This window comes from Brachycentrus maculatus, unplaced genomic scaffold (genome assembly GCF_059751285.1).
Source record: "Brachycentrus maculatus isolate JH-2025_06_01 unplaced genomic scaffold, ASM5975128v1 h1tg000587l, whole genome shotgun sequence".
In the NCBI taxonomy this organism is placed as follows: Eukaryota; Metazoa; Arthropoda; class Insecta; order Trichoptera; family Brachycentridae; genus Brachycentrus; species Brachycentrus maculatus.
In genome coordinates, this window is record NW_028281327.1 from 51,307 (window position 1) to 71,118 (window position 19,812).

At 36.5% G+C, this 19,812-nt stretch overlaps 1 protein-coding gene across 1 annotated transcript in view; it reads right to left on the bottom strand.

Annotated features, from left to right (window-relative positions):
• Positions 1 to 2,679: 2,679 nt before the first annotated feature.
• The window catches only part of LOC148301267 (neogenin-like), a 53,185-nt gene continuing 36,052 nt past the window's right edge, over positions 2,680 to 19,812 (bottom strand). The window contains exons 27-32 of the mRNA XM_088273535.1: positions 18,392 to 18,528; positions 17,236 to 17,356; positions 16,304 to 16,436; positions 11,400 to 11,521; positions 8,049 to 8,168; positions 2,680 to 7,604 (exon numbers count right to left, since the gene is read on the bottom strand). Coding sequence (XP_088129661.1) covers positions 7,462 to 7,604; positions 8,049 to 8,168; positions 11,400 to 11,521; positions 16,304 to 16,436; positions 17,236 to 17,356; positions 18,392 to 18,528 — 776 coding nt within the window. The 3' untranslated portion in view covers positions 2,680 to 7,461. The remainder of the gene's footprint in view (positions 7,605 to 8,048; positions 8,169 to 11,399; positions 11,522 to 16,303; positions 16,437 to 17,235; positions 17,357 to 18,391; positions 18,529 to 19,812) is intronic.

The window sequence follows — 19,812 nt, forward strand, 5'->3', positions numbered from 1 at the left end:
CTCAGTAAAAAGATCAATAAGTGGCTTGATATTTATTTTTAATACATTGTATTATATTTTTAAACTTTAAAAACGTTCTCCTGAAAATCTAGTTTTTTGATATATGACGTTGTTGAAAGGAGTGAGCGATATGTTAATGTACCCGACTACCTGGGTGAGTTATAGCGATTCGAATGTGTCTCTCGAAATGTAGCCGTTTGTAACTCACACTCTTGACTGCCAATAGTCCATATGGGGAGTATGTTAAATCCATTTGAGTGATGTAATACCCTTTTCCAGCCTTTGACTGCCAACAGTCCATATGGAGAGTATGTTGAACCCGTTTGAATGATGTAATACCTTTGTCCGCCTGCATAGTGCACGGTCAGTACGCTCGGCTACCGTTCTGGAGGTCCCGGGTTCGATTCCCAAGGTGGGTCAAATAAATTTAAATGATTTTTTCACTCTTATATTTATTTAATACTACCCTGGACTGGTATCTGAAGCGGTGAGCCGATCACCTTTCCTTCATGTTAACGATTAAGATAACACTGCGTTTATATGATGCAGTGCCCTATGCACCATTGGGGTGCGGATAAGGGTTTTATTATTATTATTTTATTTATTATATGATGCAGAGCCCTATGCACCATTGGGGTGCAGATAAGGGTTTGAATTAAATACCCTTTTAGACGGATGAAATTGTGTGTAATCAATTTTCTCATTCGCAAGTCGTTGATAATGGCAGTAAACGTTTCGATTATAATTAATTTTTTATGGTTGCATATAAAATCTAGGCCGTTAGATCAATTTTATAAAAAGGTGCACGACAATCCGTTAACAGTGAAAACACCAAAATACAAAGTGAGGAGACATTTTTGCTCAGTGCCGTCGATAATACACTGGGACATCAATATATACAGTGGAACCTCTCATAAAGAGAATAATTCGTTATCGGAATCTTACTCGTTAAAGGAAATATTTTTGGTTTAGATTTACGCGGAAGTCTCGGCTCACAAGTGAATGTCGTAAAAAGGGGGCTCGAATGTCGCTTGTTGCTACTTTATCACCTTTTTTTATTATTTTTTAACATCTCATCAAAGATGAAGAAGAATATGGAGGTCTGGGCATTAACGGGGCTGACGACCGTCCTATGACGGTTTAAGCCTATGCTGGTTTAAGTGATCACTTTACACACGTGTAACATTCACCAATTCTACCCATTATTGACAACCACACTACTCAAGTTCTGTATATATGAACCAATTTAGAAACCTTGTTCTTGAATCACTAAAACTTCACTAGTGTCATCTATTGGTGAGATGTAAATATGAAAATAACTCCTGTAATTGGAGATAATCCAGATTTTGTGAACAAGTATTTGGATACACTCAAAATGTTGTACCTTTTTTTTTCGTTATGCGAATTATTTGTTTTAAAAAGTTCTCGTTATAAGAGGTTCCACTGTAAATACAATATATACATATAATTTTGTACATACAATTGAAAATGTGTAAATTTTTGTTTTTTACAAAATATGGCAAGTTTCGTAATTGCCATAGTATAAGTTTTACAATACACAAATAATGTGAAAGGATTATTTACAATTCCGCATAAGATAAAATGAAAACTTACGATATTTAGAGCTTGTCGGAATTTTTGTTTACGAATTCCGGATTCACTTCGGATTTTTCTATTGCTCGTTGAATGGGAATTATGAAGTCCGAGTATTTGCGGGGCTTACGGCCCGTAAAAATGCAATCTCTCTCAAAAACCTCGACTTAGGAATTGGCTACAGTGTATCCAAGGTTCAATTCCTGACTCAGTCAACAAATAAAAAAATCTGTATTGACTGATAATAAGTCATTTTTTAAAATTCGTCATTAGAGAAATTAAAGCACATACATATATTACTAGCAAAAAGCATCAAGTCAAAAAAAATTATAAAAATATTTTATTTACATATATTGTATGTATCCCAACCGAGACATAGCATCTAATCATTTTTATACGAAGGAAGATGGAAGTCTGGCCGTACCAGGGCTTAAGACCTGCCACTTGTGTAACGCTCACCATTCTGCCAGCTATTGATCATCTGTATTGCATTTATTTTTTAACCTTGTATATTTGCAATGGTCTTAGATACCTTTCACATGTGGGTAGTAATTCAATAGATTTGAAAGTACCCATACTACCTATTGTTGAATATCCGTATTGTACAATTTTTTTAAACTTGTTTATACGCAATGGTCTTGGATCCCTTTCACATGTCGCTCACTCCTTTCAAGAACGTCATAAATCAAAAATCGTCAATTTTCATTTGTGCATGTTTTCGGAATGCCCAGAAAATGTACTATATCCCAGCGAAAGCGGCATATTTTTAACTTAATATTTACCCGCTACAGGGCAGAAAGTGTTGTTTTTGCATTTTGAAGAAAAGGTATTGTTTAATTATTTTTTTAAATATACTAAATATTTTTCAAATGGAGAAAAAACAATCAGGTTTTACCTAAAAACATCTGTTGCACAGTAAAAAGTTCAATAAATGACTTGATATTTATTTTTAATGCATTGTATTATATTTTTAAACTTTAAAAACGTTCTCCTGAAAAATCAAGTTTTTTGATTTATGACGTTCTTGAAAGGAGTGAGCGATGTGGGTAGTAATTCAATAGAATTTGAAGGTAAGCATCCTATTGAACATCCATATTGCGTTAATTTTTTAATCTTGTATGTATGTAATGATCTTGGATCCCTTTCACATGTCGGTAGTAATTCAATAGAATTGAAAGCATGGACGATTGTGGCGCCATCAGTCAAAAAAATTGTAAAACATATATATATAGCTTACTCTTCATTTTATTTTCAAAAATGTATATATGCATTGGTTATTGGATTTCTTTCATATGTCAGTTGCAATTTTGATAGATGCAGAATTACGGCTGATGGTGGCGTCCTCAGTCGAGGAATTAGTGAAGTATAAAGCTTAAATTAAACATTTTATTTGATTTTTGATCTTGCCTTTGAATCTTTCGGACTTATTTTTATCACCTTGCCTTTGTGCAATCAATGGCCAAGATAACAGTGCGTCAATACGAAGTAGTGCTCTACGCACCTATAATGTCTCGGGTACAGTTAACTTTGACGTGCTTTTAAAAGACATTTTTTTATTTAAGTACTTTATTTATTACCAGATAAATATTCGCGTAGGTGTTGCAAAAAGTTCATAGAAATGACATCTGTGAGGCGTTCCAGAAAGTTAATTGTGGTCTTACTTTGGTATTACCCAAGGCTCTCACACAAGCTAGCACGAGTGCAGGTATGCAACCCCAAGTCCCCTAGCCATTGGTTCATTTCTACTTTTTTTCTAACTAACTGACCGGGCAAAGAGAATAGACTGTCACGCCACACAACTATAGACAGCTATGCGGACAACCTTCGCCTCTTCCACATTCGAGCATCTCTTTGTAACATACCCGCCGATTGACTCCTGACTTAACTATTTGAAATACTCGATCATGCCAATTTTTCATCGGCCTTTCTCTGCTCCTATTTCTGACAAATTTGTTTTAATAATTTTTCTATTTTTACGCTTTAAAATTTTATTCTCAACATTTTGAACATCGTGAATAAGTATTTGGACACACTCAAAATGTTGTGAGTCACAATTAACTCCGAAATACCGTCACAGATGTCACTTTTTTAAAACATCTTAATAATAATAATAATAAAAATTAAATGCCTTAAGTAAATTTAAATACCCAAGTATAATAAACATAATTAAAAGCTATCAGTCTTATAAAATGTATGGAAAATAATTCGTTTTAAAAATAAATGAGGCCGGGAAGATGCAAATGGTGTTTTAAAATGTGCCGAAAAAAAAAAAATTTTTCACTTATGGAGCCCAAAGATGACCAAAAAACTAAACGTCCTATATAATATTTTAAGAATAATATAGCTATTGAAACACATTTTATAGTTTTAAACATGTCAATTTTTGTGCCCAAAAATGCCCAAATCATAAACGTCACTAAATGTCCAAAGAATAATACGGTTGTTGTAACACATGTGTTAGTACTATAAAGTGTCAATTTTAGTTGTGCCCAAAAATGCTCAAATCATAAACGTCACTAAATGTCCAAAGAATAATACGGTTGTTGTAACACATGTGTTAGTACTATAAAGTGTCAATTTTAGTTGTGCCCAAAAATGCTCAAATCCTAAACGTCATTAAATGTCCAAAGAATAATACGGTTGTTGTAACACATGTGTTTGTGCTATAAAGTGTCAATTTCAGTTGTGCCCAAAAATGCCCAAATTTTAAACGTCCTAAAATATCCAATGAATAATACGGTTGTGTGTAATACATGTGTTTGTGCCATAAACTGTCAATTTTAGTTGTTCCCAAAAATGCCCAAATTCAAAACATCATTAAATGTCCAAAGAATAATATACGGTTGTTGTAACGTGTTTGTGCTATAAAGTGTCAATTTTAGTTGTGCCCAAAAATGCTCAAATCCTAAACGTCATTAAATGTCCAAAGAATAATATGGTTGTTGTAACACACATCAGTGCTACATAAACAGTGTAAATTATTGTGCCCAAAAAAGCCCAAATCCTAAAACGTATCAAAATGCCCAAAGAATAGTATGGCTGTGGTGACACACGTTAGTGCTTTGAACAGTATCAATTTTCTTTGTGCCCAAAAATGCCCAAATCCTAAACTTCTAAAATGACCAAAGAATTAGCATTTATTGTAACATAAATTAAAGCTGTAAACAGTTAAAAAAAATCTGTGCCCAAAAATGCCCAAATCCTAAAACGTCCTAAAATTCCCGTAGAATAATATGGTTGATTCAACGCATGTGAGTGCTTTATAAACAATGTAATTTTTAGTTGTGCCCAAAAATGCCCAAAACCTAAACGTTCCAAATTCCGTCACAAACACACTCACCCTTTGAAACATCCCGGCGTCATATATTATTTAAAGAAACCGGTGGAGAAATTAATATTCAAATTCATGTAAAGAAAAGTTGCTGTAATGACGAGCAACGATGCCACAATTTACTAAATTATCATTTCGATGGCATTCACTTTATACAATATGTGATAAACATGATGCAATACAAATTAAATTAAATTAATACATACTTAAAATTATAAATCGCTTAAACTAATAAAATAAATAATATAGTTGCCTGATATGTTGGTGCGATACGGTGATATTCCGTTCCGTCAATGTTACAAAAATGCTCAAAAGCCAAAGAACCCAAAGAATAATACTGCTGTAGACACACTTTTTATGTGCCCAAAAAGTGCCCAAAACCCTGAACGCTTTAAAGAGCACAAATAATTATATGGCTGTTTTCACACAATTGAGTGTTAAAGATAATAATCAAAAATTGTGCCCAAAAAAGAAATATTTTGGGCACAATTAAATAAAATTTGAAACTGTTTAAATTTTAAAGTTTTAAAATGCCCAAAGAATAATACGGCTGTAAACACACTTCAGAGATTTTACACTCTTTTTAGTGTCAATTTTTTGCGGCGAAAAATACCTGAAACCTTATGTTCCTATAATGCCCAAAGAATAATGCGGCTGTAAACACACTTACGTGCTAAACAGTGTATTTTTGTGCCCAAAAAGAAAAACGTCCTAAAACGCCCAAAGAATAACACGGTCGTTGTAAACACACTGTAGTGTCAAACAGTGTCCATTAAATAGTGTAATTTTTTGTGCCCAAAAAAGCCCAAAACGTCCCTAGACGTCCTAAAAAATGCCCAAATAATTTATTTTCAATTGTCAATATACTTCAGCGGTCGTCAAATATGTCAACTCTTTTAGGCCGAAAATGCCCAAAAAATGTCCAAAATCTGTATATGTATACACAATAAACAAACTTACTTGCTAGATGTACAAAAATGTAAAAAAAAAAATCACAAATGAGGTACATTCATTACACATTAAGATTTTTCAAAAAACGCTGAAATTTCATAAATATTACAAAAAATTTCAAAAATTCGTAAATCGCATTAATTACATACACATTATTGATGATAACAATAAAAAAAATTATCATATTTCATTTTACAAAGATGAAAAAAAATTCGTAAAATTTATCCTAAACGTTGCTATATAATACATTTAGTTTAATTTGCGTACATTCCCGTGTATATATTATCACCAAATTATCGTCAATTTGCACGTACATTTAATATTAATCAATAATAATATATTTATTTACATTTTTAAATAATAATATCAACCGTGAGAACGTTACATCGAATTCGTAAACTACGTATAAATCAGTTATTTTACATTTTTCTTACGATGAAATATCCGCATCGTAACTTAAGTATAATAAATTTTTGACTACTCCACGTGCCGCACTAGGCGCTTTCGGGGTAACCGACATCTGACCTTCAAAGATATACTGTTTGCTTTGAACGTAGATAGCCCCTGTGCGCTTAGCACGGCAGAAATGGGTTTCATCCGTTGGATAACGTGATGAAATCATAATACATATAACTTGCTGCACAAATTTGCATATAATATCAGTACATGGGATATCAAAAAAGCCTAGCATTTCTATCGTAAATTAGGTGCGAATGATTATACTTCATCGGGTGGAGACTTAGTGGTCTAATTGGTCAGCCGGTGATACCGCGATGACGTGAAGTGGTGGAGGCCAAGCACTCAAATCGGTGATGAAGTGGTATGTGGCGATGAAAGCTAATCACTCAGTTTGGTTGGCAGTGATGTAGGCTAATTACTCACTTTTGATGCCAGTGATAAAAGGCTCTCGCGTACTGATGAAGGCCAATTACTCAGTTTGGTCAGCAATGATGTTCTCTTGCAGTCATGGAGGTTGATCAAGTGATTGATAAACTCTACTGAGTAGTTTTTCGTGCAGTGATGAAGGCTAATCACTCAGTTTAGATGCCAGTGATGAAGGCTAATCACTCTGTTTGGGTGCCAGTGATGAAGTCAGCTAATCACTCTGTTTGGGTGCCAGTGATGAAGTCAATCACTCAGTTTGGTTGGCAGTGATGAACTGTTCCCTTGCAGTAATAAAGGCCAATTGCTCAGTTTGTTTGGCAGTGATGAAGTGTCCTCGTGCAGTGATAAAGGCCAATCACTCAATTTGGTTGGCTATGATAAAGTATTTTCGTGCAGAGATGAAGGCCAATCACTCAGTTTGTTTAGCAGTGATGAAGTGTCATCGTGCATTGATGAAGTGTCATCGTGCATTGATGAAGTGTCATCGTGCATTGATGAAGGCCAATCACTCAGTTTAAGTAGCAGTGATGATGTGTTCTCGTACAGTGATGAAGGCCAATCACTTAGTTTGGTTGGCAGTGATGAACTGTTCTTGTGCAGGTAAGAAGGCCAATCACTCGAATTGTTTGGCAGTGATGAGTTCTCATGCAGAGATAATGGCCAATCACTCAGTTTGGTTGGCAGTGAGCAGTGATGGAGGCCTAGCACTCAAACTGGTTAGCGGTGATGGCATTCAAGTCCTTCATCAGCCCCTCGAGGTTGGCCATCTCCTGATGGAGCCTCTCCGTAGAGCATGACGACGCCAGCGGCTCCAGCTCGTCCCCGGTATGTGGCACCGACAAGCCTGGAACCAAAATGCGCCGTTAAATTGTCATTCATACTGCGACTCGCAACGTTAGGTGAGTGAGACTTCTTAGGAGGCAATTCGACAATCGGTAATTGGAATAAGATAGTGTCGAGCACCCATCTCTCCCTCTCTTCCTCATTCTCATCCTTCTCTCTCCCTCACCCTCTCTCCATCTCTCTCCCTCTCCCTCACTCACCCTTCGATCTCCCTCACTCTCTCTCCATCTCTCTCCCTTTCTCTCTCTCCCTCTCTTCCTCCTTCTCTTCCTCCCTCTCTCTCTTCCTCTCTCTCTCACTATCCCCCTCCCTCTACCTAACCAGAGGGTGAGCCCTCTCTCTTACTTTTCATTTCATAAGAAGTTTTTTATTACGTTACAAATGAGTACTTGTCACTCTTGCAGAATTGCACTATTGCAGTGCGCTGCGCGTCACCAACACTTACCTTGCTGTAGCCGGTTGATCATGGCCGCGGTGGCACTGGGGGAGTGGTTGGCCGGGAGGGCCGGCACCAGCGGCTTCTTGTACGGCGATGTGTTGGTCGGTCGGATCGTCACCGACACGGCTGCGAACAAATCACTCGGTTAACACCACAAATATGGAGTAGAACTCCTCTGTTACCTTTGGAACTGCAGATATGGTCGTCATACAAAAAAGTCAGATTTTTATAAAAGATAGAACAATCCTTATATGTGGAAGTCCTCACCAAAACGTGACATTTCCATTATAAATGATTTTAAGCAAAGGAAGACCGAGAAAAACATGGCACGATCAGGTATGCCAAATACTTGAAAGTGGTCAGGTTAGGAGTCGTAACAATCGGCGGGTATGTATGAGGAGATCCATGAACGTGGAAGAGGCGAAGAATGTTTGCAAAGACAGAGTGGTGTGGCGTTCTATTCTCTCTGCCTACCCCTGCGGTGAAGCGGCGTGATGGTTAGTTAGTTTTTTTTTTAGGAATTCTAGTTTGTAAAATTGTCACGTTTTGGTGCGATTGAATGATTTAAAATTGTTTTCCTGAATGTTTTTTGTGTGTGTTCTCCACTTTACGTATGTGTATCGTACGTATCTTCATACTGTTTTTTTGGGTGATTCCATTAGTTGTTATTTGGGGCTGGTATGCAATGAATAATAAAAATAACATTTAGGATTTTTACGGAGCGTGTGGAAGTTTTTTTAGTGAGAGTATTTCAATGTTTTTGAATTAAAATAAACCCTGATGATGCAAAGTTCTTGTCGAAACCGGTAGGTTAAATTGTATAAATAAAAAAGTGGTTATAGCAAAGTTATTTAATTTTATAATGATTTCATATTGGTTTAACATAGGATTGGTAACGTTTTGTCGCAACTTCAACCATTCCCTCCGGTGCTAAAATAAAACACGCATCCCAGAGTTGGGTAGTCATTACACGATCAAAAATTAGCAATTTTAAATCGGAAAAATACAGACATTCATAGCTAATCCCCTTAATTAATTATAAATGAAGTAAAAAATTTAAATAATTTATATTTATTTGCTGAAAATATTAAAAAACCATCTGGCAACGCTCACGGAACAAGCATAGGTCCACTCCTGTCGAAAGCTCAAGAGCTACCTAGCCAGAGAACATTGAGCTTTGAGCTCCTCACGCTTGCACAGTGTAAGTGTGCAAGAGTGAGATGCGAATATAGTGTCGCGGTTCCCGCACACTCTTCACGCGCCGTTTATACACAAATTTGTTCCCAATATTAAAAAAATATCTCCGATGTACCCGATACATTCTGATTATTATTAATATTATTTTTGAATCAATGCGTAAATATGTTATGGAGGAATACCTAAAATCTTAGCATTGTATTTATTATACAGTGAAACCTCTATCCATCGTTTTTAAAGGGACCTATTGAAATTAACTATGAATGCGGGAAAACAATGAAAGCGGCATTAAGAAGTTTATACACAAGGAGATGCTATTGAGTGAAAATACTGTCCTCCCAATCTGAATAACCATTGGTGGTAGGTTCAAATTCTAAGAGGAATACAACGTTTAGATGTAAATAAATGTATTATGGGTTCTAGTTGAACACCAACTTAATTTAACAGAAGGGAAGCAAGATGAAAGCGGATTACTTTTAACACAAATTTATTCAGTTCTAGAAAATTACAATCAAGAAATATTTAAGAATAATCGCGTGATTCTAATGTGAGAACAGTTGAAGGACGTGTCGATCACTGGACGGGCGGTGACGAAATGTAGCGTTCTGGTTCCCGTTCGGTGCGAGCTCGGTTTGGGTGTTCGGTTATGCTCGTTCATTCGATTGTCGAGTTGCCACAGCGTGTTCGATTATGCTCGTTCATTCGATTGTTGTGGGTTGCCACAGTATTTATTTTTAAAAAAATACAAAGTTGAAATACAAAACAGAACCAAAAAATATTAAAATAATCTGTGATCGACATTGTTTTTTTTTTCTGTTTTATTTCCGTAAGTCAACAGTATGTTTTCATCGTTGCAAATATTTTTTTTTTCCATTGAATGTGCGTAGAAGAAAGTTTTCAATCTTTCAAAGAGTGTGCATGCTTCTGAAAATACAAGTACAGGCAGCAGCCCTTCTTCATCAATATCGACCTCTCCTGCTGTATCCGTCAACCTTGCGTCACATGGGCTTTCGATAGTTTCTATCCCACACGTTGGAACATTGTCATCGAATGTAACAACATTGAAGAGAATGTTAAAAAAAAACAGCCAAAATATATCAAATATGCAGCGTAATTCTAACGATGAATGCGGTAAAATGGTGATAGATAAACGATCGATGCGATCTATTTTTGTATGAAGTGAATTCGGGGTAGAAGAAATAAACGACACATCCGGGAAAACGATTATTTGAGGGACGATAGATAGAGGTTTCACTGTATTTACAGAGATGTTATGGTTATTAGAAGCAATGTGTACCAGGTACACAACACCAGCAAGGGAAGGTTAATTAAGATTTCGATAATAAATAATAAATCCCTTACCGCACCCCAATGGTGCATAGGGCACTGCTTCATATAAACGCAGTGTTATCTCGATCGTTTACACATGAAGGAAAGGGGATCAGCCCTCCACTTAAGGTACCAGTCCAGTGTAATATTGAATAAATATTAGAGTGAAAAAATCACTTATATTTATCAAACCCCCCTGGGAATCGAACCCGGGACCTCCAGAACGGTAGCCGAGCATGCTGACCATTACACTACGGAGGCGGACTTTACACTACGGAGGCAACATATAAATTAATATTTATTTTTTTATTATTATCACATTGTTTGCAGGAAACATTTAACCTGTTAACTGGGCAGGACGTATGAATACGTCAAACGTAGACAATATCGGGTACGGGTAGAACATATGAATACATCCTGTAAATATATGTTGCACCCTATATAGGGCGGGACCTTTATTTTGATAGAATACAGTAAACAGAACAGATTTGCGTTCAAAGGATTTTTGTGTGCAATATTCGAAATGTAACTTTTTGTTGAGGACCTCCACATTTATAGTAAAGTAAAACTGGCAGTACACAACGTCTAGAGTCCCAGTACTCACTATAACGTATGTGGAAGTATAGCATGACGTTGGCAAAAGAAGGATAAGAGACTGAATGCAGTCGGAATGCCATCTCTCAGCGCGGTAAAACCATGTATGGTAGATGATCCAATGCTAATATAAGGAAAGGGCACAAGGCTGAGATAAACACCATCCAGCAAATTAACACATTATTGTTTTGGCTCGTTCTTCCAACGACGCCTGGCCGCGTGCTTGCGTGGTCTTACCGTGATGGTGCGGCGTGTGCGGCGCGTCGCTGGGCGGAGGCGCGGGCACGCTGAAACTGCGCAGCGGGTGAACTGGAGCCCGGCTCAAGCTGCCGGCCGTGCCCGCCTCCAAGCTGTCTCGTCTGCAACACATATTATTTATTCATTTATCAAACTTTTTGTACAGGATATATGAAGCTACAAAAACATTGATTATCTCACAAAGCCATGTCAACAGATTCTTCCTTTCCACGAAAATGAATATAAATATACGCACCTACATGCCCCATTTACTATTGTTGTCTCCCGTATATTATTACTACATATATTACAGTATCTACTCAATGAATTAGGGCCACGCAGAATTTCGCGCAATTTCTCAATTCAAACAGGAATAACTCAGAGAAAACCTTGAATAAAACAACATTGAATTTTATTTACACATGAACACTTTATTACGCTTAAATTATGCATATATTTTCATATAAATATAGTTAGTATTTAGTATTTCCACCTTTGGCAGAAATAACTGCCTCAATTCTTTTTGGCATACTTAAAATGCACTGTTTTATCATGTTTTTTGTTTCTTCGTCTTCTGACCAAATTTTTTGAATATTTTTTTTAGACAGTCTACTGTCGGATTTGGAAATGAGTATACCTTATTTTATAACATGCTCCATACGTTTTCTATAGGATTAAGGTCCGGAGAATTTCCAGGCCAGGGGAGCAAAGGCAGATTTTTGTTAGACAAAAATTTTATTATTGATTTAGCCCGGTGGCAAGGTGCCCCATCCTGCATGAAGGTGTATGGACCTTCTGTTGGGTCGAGTGTATGGTAGAAGGGCAATAAAATTCGTTCGAGGACCTGCTTATAGGAATTTTGGTTCATTGTTCCTTCCACGAAAAACAGCGGCCCAGGTAAATTGTTAATAATACATGACCATATCATTGTTGCAGGGGGGTGTTTGATAACTTTTACCACACAGGACTCATTGTAACGTTCCATTAGTGTTCTCCTGACAAATCGACGGCTCTCTGTCACGGCTTCTAACCGGCACTCATCACTAAAGATGACCTGAAAAATAATGAAAATTTAAGTTTAATTCAAATATATAAGTTTATTTACTAAAATGATATGTTGAAAATTCAATTTAAATAAATACCTTTTTCCAATCATCTACCGAGTAATTTCGATGTAGCCTGGACCATTTTAATCGATCCGCTTTCATTCGTGGTGTCAATTTTGGTACTTTTACAGGGCGCCTGCATTTCAGATTTACTTCGTAAAGACGTCGCCTCAGTGTTGATACCGATATATTTATACCCTCTTCTTCCAATTTGATTTTTAATGTTTTTGCTGATGCACTACGGTTTTCTAAGGCACTTTGAACGATTTTTCGATCAGTCCTCGGTGTTGTTTTTCTAATCCTACAACAGTTCTTTCGCCGATTGCTGGTGGCGGGTGACTGATTTTTTATGGATTTTGATATTCTGTCCACTGTTTGACGAGAAACGTTTACTTTTTTTGAAATTTCTCTATTAGATAGTATTTCTAATTTTAGTAGCATTATAACACTAGACTTTTTTTCCTCAGAAATGTCTTTACTTTTTCCCATTTTGTCCTTTTCAAAAAAAACACTTGTGTTTACAAAAAAAAATTATACTTTATGAACTAAAATTAAAAATTAAGTTTTTTTCACAAGACACGATAATTAAATAACCTCTCTGAACAAAACAACAACCAGAACTCAAGAAACTTCACTAATAAATGAGATAGGACTATTTTTCGAACATTCAACTATCTGTCTACCTGTGCTAATTAGGGACCTTTCTCAGAAAAAGGGTTTGAAATTTTGTAAAGGCTTAAATAATCCAGGTATATTTTACATATTATTGAAGGTAATATACATGATATTAGATGTCAATAGAAAACTTAAAGTATTTATGTAAAATAAATATAATAATCCAAAAGATTTCAGAGTATTCTAAAAAATAATGGGTGGCCCTAATTCATTGAGTAGATACTGTATAACTATTACTTACGTACCTAGAATTGTACAGCTATATAAGGACCGTCAGTCCATTTAAGCTATATAAGGACTGCTCTTCCGAAACTAGTGGTGTTACCTTGGTTTTTAACCGGATCCACGCGGCTCGCATAACCATATGTGTTTTCACAAAACATTCCCCGTACGCGGCTGACATAACCGTTAGTGTTTTTAAGTTTCGAACATCAGTTCAACTTGGAGGGATTTTTTCATGGTGTGGAACTTTGGATAAAATAATACGTCAATCCTTGGCCTTATGACATCTGTTGAAATATCTGACTAATAATTTGTAACATCACAAGGATAAATAAAAGAATAGATCCCTGATTTTTCTTGCGGTCGGTAATTAGTCCGCGCCATAATCATGCCCTATATCTGTCTCACTCTCGACGCTACGCATCGCCAGTGGGTAAGAGTGACACACGATGCGTGCTCTGATTTATTTATGTTACGATCTTATTTGTTTACATTACGATATATTTCAAGAATAATGTGACACAAGTGTATTATAGAGTACCAAAAAGGCACAATGAATCCCATTGAACGTTTTTGTTTAGGAAAATAAATCGTTTCTTAACTAAATACATGATAAAAGTAATCATTTTAAAAACGGTGAAATACCGCCGCGTAAGGGCGTCTCTCAGGTACAAAGTTGACGCGGTTAAAAGGTTAATATATAAATTAAAATAAGAGTTCTACAAATTAAACGCCAAATCTACTATAAATATTAATAAAAGTAAAACACTTTATTAATTATTTACAGATTTGGCGATTAATTTGTAGAACTCCATTTTAATTTACGTATTAAATATTAAAATCAAATACTGATTTTTGAGCGTCAACTAAATTCTTCTTCTTCTTCTTCTTGTGCCTTATCAGATCCCCCCGACGTTAGCAATAACTCTGACGAAGGCTTCTCTGTCTTGCGCGACCCGGAACAGTTCCCCCACATGTCTTATCCCGGTCCAATCTCTTATATTGCGCAGCCAAGATGTTTGCCGCTGCCCCTTAATTTTTCTACTAAATTGTATTCTATTATTAAAAACACTTGATTGACATAAAAATTGTGACTAATATAAGAGTTTCTGCTTAGTAAAAAGCTTCTTTACATCTCACCAATAGATGTCTCTAGTGAAGTTCTAGTGATTAAAGAACAAGGTTTCTAAATTGGTTCATATACATAGAACTTCCAAGAATTTGAGTAGTGTGGTTGTCAATAATGAGTAGAATTGGTGAATGTTACACGTGTGTAAAGTGATCACTTGAACCAGCCTATGACGGTCGTCAGCCCCGTAAATGCCCAGACTTCCATATTCTTCTTCATCTTTGATGAGATGTCAAAAAATTATATAAAAATTGTGACAATCGTTTGGCCTAGTTATGGCATTTTCAAACAAATGTGAAGATTAAATGGACTGACGGTCCTATAGCTATGCAATTCTATGTACTTAGGTAATAGTTTAAACATGTGCAGTAATAATTTACGGGAGACAATAATAGTTAATGGGATATGTAGGTACGTATACTTATATAATTTTTATGGAAAGGAAGAATCTATTTACATGTTTTTTTTTGTTGTTGATAAGTCCACATACATGAAAAAAAATATTTTATATATTATAAATATAAAATATATATATTTTGGACACACTCAAAATGTTGTAAATAAATTATCTAGTCAAATTATAAGCTTAATAATAAAAATGAAAATGATATTTTCTGGCGTTTCTCATGTGTGTGATTATAATCCAGGATTCGGATCTCACATACTAATATGAGAGTTTCTGCTTAATAAAAAGCTTCTTTACATCTCACCAATAGATGTCTCTAGTGAAGTTCTAGTGATTCAAGAACAAGGTTTCTAAATTGGTTCATGTATATAGAACTTCCGAGAATTTGAGTAGTGTGGTTGTCAATAATGGGTAGAATTGGTGAATGTTACACGTGTGTAAAGTGATCACTTAAACCAGCCTATGACGGTCGTAAGCCCCGTAAATGCCCAGACTTCCATATTCTTCTTCATCTTTGATGAGATGTCAAAAAATAATATCAAAAAATAATACTCAAATATCTTGCATTTTGAAAAAAAGGTATTGTTTAACTATTTTTTCAAATATACTCAAATATCTTGCATTTTGAAAAAAAGGTATTGTTTAATTATTTTTTCAAATATACTCAATATTTTTCAAATGGAGAAAAAACATCCAGGTTTTACCTTCCGCACAGTAAAAAGTTCAATAAGTGGCTTGATATTTATTTTTAATACATTGTATTATATATAATTTTTGTGTGCTCAGATTAAATAATATTCGAAACGTATATACGCCGCGCTCGCTCTGTTCCTATTGGCGTCACTTTGTTCTTCGCGCCCTTGTGTTTTGTAATTTTTTATATTTGTGTCCGTTAGTTCTTATAACTTTGATTTTTTTATAAATAAACAATTGTCTTTTTGAGTGTGTCCAAATACTTGTTCACATAATCTGGATTGTCTCCAACAACAGGAGCTATTTTCATATTATTTTTTGACATCTCATCAAAGATGAAGAAGAATATGGAAGTCTCATCTCACATCTCACCAATAGATGTCTCTAGTGAAGTTCTAGTGATTCAAGGACAAGATTTCTAAATTGGTTCGTGTATATAGAACTTCCAAGAATTTGAATAGTGTGGTTGTCAATAATGGGTAGAATTGGTGAATGTTACACGTGTGTAAAGTGATCACTTAAACCAGCCGATGACGGTCGTCAGCCCCGTAAATGCCCAGACTTCCATATTCTTCTTCATCTTTAATGAGATGTCAAAAAATAATGAGAAAAATATGGTTAAATTTCAACATTGATAAATGAATAGCCATTAGGGACTGATACGAGTACTCACGGAGGATGCAGGGCTTCGTAGGCCACGTAGTGCCCCTGCTCGCGCTCACGCGCGTCGGCCGGGAAGCCCTCCGAGGCGGGCGACGGGGAGGGGCACGCGGGGGCGCCCGGCGCCACGCACGACATCTGCGAACCTGCCCGCAACCACACACATTAACACGACATCAACAATACGGTGGACTCTCTTTGCAACGATATGCAAATATCTAGGCGCTGTCATCATTGGAGAGAGAGACCATCGTTTAGAGAGAGAGATGACAATATTTGATAAAATTATGATTTTTTGTGTACACGGGTTTTAAATTGCACCTTACTAATCAAATTGGACGTTTAACAAATCAAATGGGAAATTTTACAAAAAAAATTGGATACATATTTAACAAATCGAATTAAACATTTTACAAAACTAATTGGACGTTGAATAAATTAAATTAGACATTTAAGAAATCAAATTGGACTCCTTACAAATAAAAAAATGTTCAATTTGATTGGTAAAATGTCCAATTTGATTTGTTAAGCTTCATATTTGATTTATAAGGCGTCTAATTTGATTTGTAAGGAGTCCAACTTGGTCTGTAAAACGTCCAATTTGAAAAGTAAAATGTATAATTTGATTTGTAAAAATCCATATGTCCTATTTGATTTGTTAAATGTCCAATAGATTATTTATATAATGTCCAATTTGATTTGTTAAATATCCAATTTTATTTGTTAAATGTCCCATTTGATTAGGAAAATCTTCAATTTGGTTTGTTAAACGTCCTATTTGGTTTGTTAAACGTCCAATTTAATTTTTTTAACGTCCAATTTGGTTTGTTAAACGTCCAATTTGGTTTGTAAAATATCCAATTTTAAGTAAAAAACCTACAGAATCGAGAGACTACCGTAATACTCATTGATGGATGCATAATTTTCACATTAAGCTGAACTTACAGGACATGGGGGAGATGCCCATGGCCGGCATGGGGTGGTGGTGGCCCAGCGAGCTGATGGAGGACTGCGAGGGCAGCGTGCCCGACATGGAGCTGCCGCCGCCCGACAGCAGCGGAGTGTTCTGGAAAGGAGACATTTCAACGTTGAACTCAAAGCACTGCTTCTCAAAGTTTTTCACAAAATTTTGATTGCCTGGGCTCAGTTAAGCAGGCATACATTTTGCATTAAACATCATATGTAATAAATTTTTTCGCATTCTATTAATTTTAATAATCAAGCCATTTTCAATAAACTTTGTTTTTATATTTGTCCGCCTCCGTAGTGTAATGATCAGCACGCTCGGCTACCGTTCTGGAGGTCCCGGGTTCGATTCCCAAGGGGGGTAAGAATAAATATAAGTGATTTTTTCACTGTAATATTTATTCAATATTACTATGGACTGGTACCTGAAGCGTAGGGCTGATCACCTTTTCTTCATAAGTAAAACGATCATGATAACACTGCGTTTACAAGACACAGTGCCCTATGCACCATTGGGGTGCGGATAAGGGTTTTATTATTATTTATATTTGGTGTACCTCTAAAATTTCTTGATTTGAAAAAAACTTGTCCGCCTCCGTGGTGTAATGGTTAGCACGTTTAGCTACTGTGCCTGGAGGTTCCGGGTTCGATTCCCAGGGGGGGATAAAAATAAATATAAGTGATTTTACACTGTAATATTTATTTATTATTACCCTGGACTGGTTCCTGAAGCGCAGGAGTGTTCGCCTTTCCTTCTTCATGTGAGTACTCACACTGCATCAATATGATGCAGTGCCCTATGCACCATTAGGTGCGGATTAGAGTTAGAATGTTGAGATATCGAAATGCATTGTCTTAAGGTGGAGACTGACCGGAGCATTTCGTCGTAACATAACGTCGTAACATAACGTCGTAACATCGCTCGCGGCGAGCATCAGCAAGCGTCCGAAACTATGGATGGAGCGCTCGGCTCGCTGTACTGACTGCCTGAATACTCGCATCGTAACGTGTTACGTTACGACAAAATGCTCAGTCAGTCTCGGTCAGTCTCCGCCTTTATAGTCTGTAAAATAGGGTAGCAAACATCCCGACAGGTGACGGAGGTAGTTGTCACGGATGCGGATCGCCACGTCACCTGGTCCATGCCGAGATGGTGGCGCGAGGTCTGCGCCGGGACGGGGTACTGGCTCCGGGGGTACATGGGCCGCATGCCGGGAGGGATGGCGTCCGGGTTGGAGGAGCTGATGCTGCAGGCGTTGATGGACGACATCGCTACAATGCAAACAGAAAATCAGTCACTTTTTTCTTTATTTCAAATTCTTACAAGAAAAAGTTCAAAAACATATATGATAGATATTAACCGGATCCACGCGGCTCGCATAAGCGTATGTGTTTTAACAAGACATGCCCCATACGCGGCTGACATAAGCGTTTGTGTTTTCACTTTGCTTCAAGTTTCGAACCTCAGTTCAACTTGGAGGGATTTTTTCATGGTGTGGAATTTTGGATAAAATAATACGTCAATCCTCGGCCTTATGACATCTGTTGAAATATCTGACTAATAATTTGTAACATCACAAGGATAAATAAAACAACAGATCCCTGATTTTTCTTGCGGTCGGTAATTAGTCCGCGCCATAATCATGCCCTATATCTGTCTCACTCTCGACGCTACGCATCGCCAGTGGGTAAGAGTGACACACGATGCGTGCTTTGATTTATTTATGTTACGATCTAATTTGTTTATATTACGATATATTTCAAGAATAATGTGACACACGTGTATTATAGAGTACCAAAAAGGCACAATGAATCCCATTGAACGTTTTTGTTTAGGAAAATAAATCGTTTCATAACTAAATACATGATAAAAGTAATTATTTAAAAAACGGCGAAATACAGCCGCGCACGAGCGTCTCTTAGGAACAAAGTTAACGCGTTTAAAAGGTTAATACAACAAAAAAATCCCGCAAAGCCTGCACATGGCCTGTGTGTACGTATGCATTTTATTTTAGGTTATAATATATAAATTTATTTTTAAAGTTTCGCGTTTTTATTATTTACGCAAATATTTCAATTTCATACTATTTCTGTGAGCCTAAGCGGCTCATTATTAGAAATGGTTATCGAATTGTGGTAGAGTGGGTTCAAACCGAGAAACTCCCGGGTTCGATTCCCAGACGGGGTCAAATAAATATAGGTGATATTTTCACTCTAATATTTATTAAATATTACCCTGGACTGGTACATGAAGCGGAGGGCTAATCATCTTTCCTTTATGTGTTAACAATCAAGACTGTGTATAAACGCAGTGCCTTATGCACCATTCGGGTGCGGTTAAGGTCGAAAGATAGTGCTTTTTTTCTGTACATGAAGTTTAAATAAATTTCGTTTCATTCGAACCCTTATCCGCACCCTGATGGTGCATAGGGCACTGCATCATATAAACGCAGTGTTATCTTGATTGTTACCACACAAAGGGAAGGTGATCAGCCTTCCGCTTCAGGTGCCAGTCCAGGGTAATATTGAAGAATAAATATTACAGTGAAAAAGTCA